Below are 6,504 nucleotides of genomic sequence, written 5' to 3' on the forward strand. Positions count from 1 at the left end.
GTGTGATTACATTGCTTCCACCAAATAAAACGCGTGTTGACGTTCGACTTATCTGCTTTTCAGTTGTTACGTTTGACAGCAGTGCTGAGTTTTCCCCTCTTTCACTTGAACAAAGTCTTCTCTCATAACAAATTGATTAGACCGCATGACAGAAGCTGTTTGTTCAACGCTCTGTCACTTGGTATTTCTCCGCAAATGGAGTGTATTCATTTCGAATTTGCCTCCGAGCCAAGCTTAGCACCAAACTTGTTGACACATTGTGGTTATGACATAAGGATCAGGGTTTTATGCTGCCCATTTTGATACCGAGTGTCCAATACCTGTCACATGTATTAACTGTAATTTTTTGTATTTAAGGTGAGTGCTATTTACAGTTTCAATCAATCAATCAATCAAACAAACCTTACCTATATAGCACTTTTCATGTGCAGGCAAATGGCAACACAAAGTGCTTTGCAGAAAAAAGAAAGAAAGAAGAAAATTGAGGAAATACGCCACCTTTGAGGCGTCTACACACACTGGAGAATAACTCAAATTCACGCCATCTAAAAAAGAAAAAGAAAACCTATGAAACATATTATATATATTGTGGGGCGGTATAGCTCGGTTGGTAGAGTGGCCGTGCCAGCAACTTGAGGGTTCCAGGTTCGATCCCCGCTTCCGCCATCCTAGTCACTGCCGTTGTGTCCTTGGGCAAGACACTTTACCCACCTGCTCCCAGTGCCACCCACACTGGTTTAAATGTAACTTAGACATTGGGTTTCACTATGTAAAAGTGCCTTGAGTCACTAGAGAAAAGCGCTATATAAATATAACTTCATATAATATATTCATCCATTTTATACAACTTCCATGTCAAAATAAAATACATTAATAAATTAATAAAAACATGACATTGGGAGAATAAAAGTAGTAATGATAGCAATACATACAATAGAAAATAATACAATAAAGAATGAAAATAAAAAATAGAATGGAAAAATTGAAAACATAAGAAGTTAACATGATCAGTAAAAAGCCTGATTAACAGTGGGCATTTAACCTTTAAAAAAAATATATATCAACGGTCTCTGCAGTCCTGAGGCTCTTTTGCAGGCCTTTCCACTCAATGCCGCCACACCGTGAGTCTTTGTTCTAGTATTTGGGAAAGATGAAAGGCCAGTGCCAAAGGACCTCAGGATCCGCAAGGAATGATACAGTAAAAGCAGGGAAGCTAGATAAGAAGGTGCAAGGCCATTAAGACATTCAAAAACTAATAACATAACTTTAAAATCGACCCTGCAGCAACTTTAAAACTTGTGTAATGTGCTCCAGCCCTCTGGTTCTCGTCACCACATGTGCAGCCGAGTGTTGTAATAATTGTAGAATAGTGTAAACGACAGGAAATAAAAGCATGCATTAGTACCTCCATGTTGGCCTGAGAGATAAACGGACTCTGGCTATGCTCTTGAGATGATAAAAAAAACAATTTTTGTAATATGTTTAAGATGTGGAATAAAAGTCAGCTCGGAGTCAAAAATCACGCCCACATTTTTTATAGATCGTGCTGGTTTAAAATCTTGTAATTTTGGTAAAAGTTTCTCCCTCTGGCCTTCAAGACCTATAAATAAAACCTATATTTTGTCTTGGTTGAGCTTTAGAACTGCCATCAATGACTTGGTGTCTATAATGCAGTTATATTAGTATTGTCTCATAAGGAGACAATGCTCTTTTATCATCAGCGTAACTGTGGAAACTAATTCCGGTTTATAGCGCTAAACAGAATGGCACTGCAGCACCTGCTGTGAGCGAACTTGTCCAAAAGATGGTGCCATAGCATAAACAATAACACACTTTTTCAGAGTCTTTGCTTGTTTTTAAAAAAAAATCTATTTGCATTATGGTCGTCAGCGAAGAAAAACCCCAAAATTACCTGCACCGTTTAATAAGCCACAGGTTTCAAAGCGTAGGAAAAAAAGAGTGGCTTATTGTCCAGAATTTATGGTAGCTGCTAGTTTGTCAACCAGCAGAGAAAAATAAATACAATATTAGCCAGAGGGGATTGGCGCAGGCCTCAAGTTTTTACTTTTTAAGGTCAAGGCAAGTGTTGCCTTAAAGGAGGGCTCATATTTTAGGGCACCAAGGCAAACATTTTCTTTCCAGGCAGGGGCTCCAAAGCATGCATGCATACATATACAGTTTTTTTTTTTTAATTCATTGTTAATATAAACTTGTCAGCTTTTTGTCATTTCATGATGCCTTTATCTCTATGTTTACCTTTTGATAGAGGGAAGTACTTTTTGTAATTATTTTTTAAGTTATGTACATGTAGATACTGTATCGGGACAGATCCATTAAGAGTTTGAGCAGAAATATGTCGTATAGGAATTAACCATACACAATAAAACATTAACAAAATGATGTGTCAAAAGGTTTTTAAAGTAATACCTGTGTGACATGAAAAAACACAAGTATTGTAAAAAAAAAAACATGGCGTTTATTTTTTTATATCAAAATAAATTTAAAAAAAGTCTAATAATCAAGATGTGTCAACAGTTTGGCCAACAACAACAAAAAACAGGAGTGACAGCATGTTTCCTCACCTCTTTAACTCTTAGTCATAGCAGCTGATGGACGCTGTATTGTCAAAATGAAAGCAACATCATATAGTTTTTCTCCTTCGCTGTCTACTTTTAGTGTGGGGACAAGTGTCTCCAATATTGTCCACACCTGTCTCCATCTAACAGCAGTGCGCTTTTAAAGGGGAACATTATCACCAGACCTATGTAAGCGTCAATATATACCTTGATGTTGCAGAAAAAAGACCATATATTTTTTTAACCGATTTCCGAACTCCAAATGGGTGAATTTTGGCGAATTAAACGCCTTTCTATTATTCGCTCGGGAAGCAATCCGCCATTTTCTCAAACACATTACAAACACCGAGTCAAATCAGCTCTGTTATTTTCCGTTTTTTCGACTGTTTTCCGTACCTTGGAGACATCATGCCTCGTCGGTGTGTTGTCGGAGGGTGTAACAACACGAACAGGGACGGATTCAAGTAGCACCAGTGGCCCAAAGATGCGAAAGTGGCAAGAAATTGGACGTTTGTTCCGCACACTTTACCGACGAAAGCTATGCTACGACAGAGATGGCAAGAATGTGTGGATATCCTGCGACACTCAAAGCAGATGCATTTCCAACGATAAAGTCAAAGAAATCTGCCGCCAGACCCCCAGGAAAAGAGAGCGGATGAGGGTATGTCTACAGAATATGTTAATTGATGAAAACTGGGCTGTCTGCACTCTCAAAGTGCATGTTGTTGCCAAATGTATTTCATATGCTGTAAACCTAGTTCATAGTTGTTAGTTTCCTTTAATGCCAAACAAACACATACCAATCGTTGGTTAGAAGGCGATCGCCGAATTCGTCCTCGCTTTCTCCCGTGTCGCTGGCTGTCGTGTCGTTTTCGTTGGTTTCGCTTGCATACGGTTCAAACCGATATGGCTCAATAGCTTCAGTTTCTTCTTCAATTTCGTTTTCGCTACCTGCCTCCACACTACAACCATCCATTTCAATACATGCGTAATCTGTTGAATCGCTTAAGCCGCTGAAATCCGAGTTTGAATCCGAGCTAATGTCGCTATACCTTGCTGTTCTTTCCGCCATGTTTGTTTGTATCGGCATCACTATGTGACGTCACAGGAAAATGGACGAATGTAAAGTTAAAAAGTTAAAGTTAAAGTACCAATGATTGTCACACACACACTAGGTGTGGCGAGATTATTCTCTGCATTTGACCCATCACCCTTGATCACCCCCTGGGAGGTGAGGGGAGCAGTGGGCAGCAGCGGTGGCCGCGACCGGGAATCATTTTGGTGATTTAACCCCCAATTCCAACCCTTGATGCTGAGTGCCAAGCAGGGAGGTAATGGGTCTCATTTTTATAGTCTTTGGTATGACTCGGCCGGGGTTTGAACTCACAACCTACCGATCTCAGGGCGGACACTCTAACCACTAGGCCACTGAGTAGGTCTATATATATACATACATATATATAACATGTATATAACGATGGTTAAAATCAGGCACTTTGAAGCTTTTTTTAGGGATATTGCGTGATGGGTAAAATTTTGAAAAAAACTTCGAAAAATAAAATAAGCCACTGGGAACTGATTTTTAATGGTTTTAACCCCTCTGAAATTGTGATAATGTTCCCCTTTAAACACACGAGTGAGGGAAAAATGACTGTAGCGCCCCGTAAGAGATGGTGCTGCAAGGAATTCTGGGAATTTGCTCTGTTGTGTTTATGTTGTGTTGCGGTGCAAATATTCTCCCGAATTGTCATTGTTGTTCAGTGTGGTCTGACTATATGGCACAGGTTATGACAGTTTTTTTATACGGCCACCCTTAGTGTGACATGTAGGTCTGTTGACTAAGTATACTCCGAGGTGATGCCTTTGGTGCGAGACTAACATTGTTTGTCCGCGATGAGTAGTAAGTCAAACGACGCAAGACAGTAATTTATAAAGGGGAATTTTATCGCGAGTTATCATTATGCCGTTAACAATTATATCCCTCGTCCATTAGCAAGTAAAAAGTCAAGGGCGGTCACGGCAAGGTGTTGCCGCAAATATTGGTCAATTTTTTAGGGCACTTCGGCAAATGAGAGGGCGGTCGCGGCAATTGCCGTGGTTAAATTCGAGCCCTGTTGACGTTTTCATGAGGAAGTATGTGATGGCCATTGCTCATTAATGCCTTTCAAATACTTTTTCATGAAAATGGGCCGATAGGAATGGATCATCACATCTCTAGACTTAACTTCACTCTTCTTGTTTTGCTGTCACGCGTTCATTTGATGAAGGTTGTTCGGTTTGCTTTGTCCACAGTGCTGCCATCTTTCGTAAAGACTCCCAGGGACAGCACCATCAGGATGGGCCAAACCGCCAGGCTGGAGTGCGCCGCCGAGGGCCACCCGGCGCCGCAGATTGCCTGGCAGAAGGATGGGGGCACCGATTTCCCCGCCGCCCGCGAGCGGCGAATGCACGTCATGCCCGACGACGACGTGTTCTTCATCACGGAAGTCAAGCCGGAAGACACGGGCGTGTACTGCTGCACCGCCAAAAACACGGCGGGAACCGTGTCCGCTAACGCCACACTCACCGTACTAGGTAAACAAATACCTCCGGCTTTGCTTCTGTTTGTCTCCGACTTACCAGCGTTGATAGTTTTCCCACATCTCCAAAGGCCAGCTCTTGTAAATAGCTCGGCTCTCATGTGGGAAGCCGTAGAATGGCGGGCTTTATATTTTTCTTTTCCCCAGCAGCTGTGGCCTTGCTGCAGGTCAGGGGCCAAAGGCCAGCATTTGGGGTCAAAGGGGATTGGCGGGGGGAGCAAGAGCGACTCACAGAATGATGTTTGTTAGGCATTCCCAAACAACCCCCACTTTCCCCCCTCCGCCGCTCTGTGGGAGCGTCCAGTCATGGCTGCTTCACTGCAGGCCTCAGTGCTCCCAGTTTATTGGCTGTTTTTACCTTGTTGATTCAAAGAAAACAGCCGCTCTCCTCCACGGACATCACCCGTGAAAAGAATAAGCAGGGAATTGTTTTCTGAAAGAAGTCTGTGTCAGACCGGGTTGGTGCTTAGCGGGCCGTTCGGAATGTACTTGAGTCCGTTGTAACCGAGAACTAACCCACTCCACAGAGTAAAATGTGGAAGAAAGCAGCCATGCTGATAGACTAAATCTGTGATGTTTGGGTTTGAGAGTACTCAGCAGCGTGGAGGGGCTTCGAGGGGCCCCTGTCTGGAAAAATGGGGGCCAGGGAAAAGATGGAAAAGGCGTGTGTTAGGGGAGGGGAGGTAGGGACTGGAGAGAGAGTGAGAGAGGATTGATAGAAAAAAGACAGACGACTGAAGTGGGTTAAGTGAGATCTCTTAATCTGTGTATGTCCCACTGTGAGGGGAAGTGCTCAGTGTAAGAGGACACACACACACACACACTCTGACTGGGGGAAACACTGACATCATTGTTCTCTAGAGGATTTTTTCCCCCCGAGAAATCCTGTTAGCGCTTCATGAAAATGTGTCTTAGATATTTGCTGATGTTAACAGAGGACAGCGTTTTGCAGGTCATGATGGTGTAAAAAAAACGTGGGAATGTGGAGGTGGGGCGATTCAATGACATCGTTCATGACGTAAATAGTCGACGTCATATACTTTGTGTCAGGAAAAGATGGCCGCGCATGGAGGAATTGATGCCACTAGTGCAGGGTTTCTCCTTCATGTATTTGATTGTGGAACGACGCCACATCTTAAAAATGAAAACAACACAAGGGAAAACAAATTCAAATAATAAAATGCATTGTAGCGTCCAGAAATAGACAAACAAACGACGCTCATTTGAACTTTTATTGCCAATCTTATGCTAACAACCTAGGGCTGGGTGATATGGCTGAAAACCATATCATGATATAGTTTTTTTTATATTGATCTACCGTATTTTTCGAACTATAAGTCACAGTTTTT

General features: G+C 42.2%; 1 protein-coding gene across 2 annotated transcripts in view; it reads left to right on the plus strand.

The window, feature by feature from the left end:
• The window catches only part of lrig1 (leucine-rich repeats and immunoglobulin-like domains 1), a 62,624-nt gene that overhangs the window by 45,598 nt on the left and 10,522 nt on the right, over positions 1-6,504 (plus strand). For both annotated transcript variants that reach the window (XM_061923825.2, XM_061923826.2), the window contains exon 14: positions 4,869-5,150. In XM_061923825.2, coding sequence (XP_061779809.2) covers positions 4,869-5,150 — 282 coding nt within the window. The remainder of the gene's footprint in view (positions 1-4,868; positions 5,151-6,504) is intronic.

The sequence above is a fragment of the Nerophis lumbriciformis genome, linkage group LG28, assembly GCF_033978685.3.
Source record: "Nerophis lumbriciformis linkage group LG28, RoL_Nlum_v2.1, whole genome shotgun sequence".
Lineage (NCBI taxonomy): Eukaryota > Metazoa > Chordata > Actinopteri > Syngnathiformes > Syngnathidae > Nerophis > Nerophis lumbriciformis.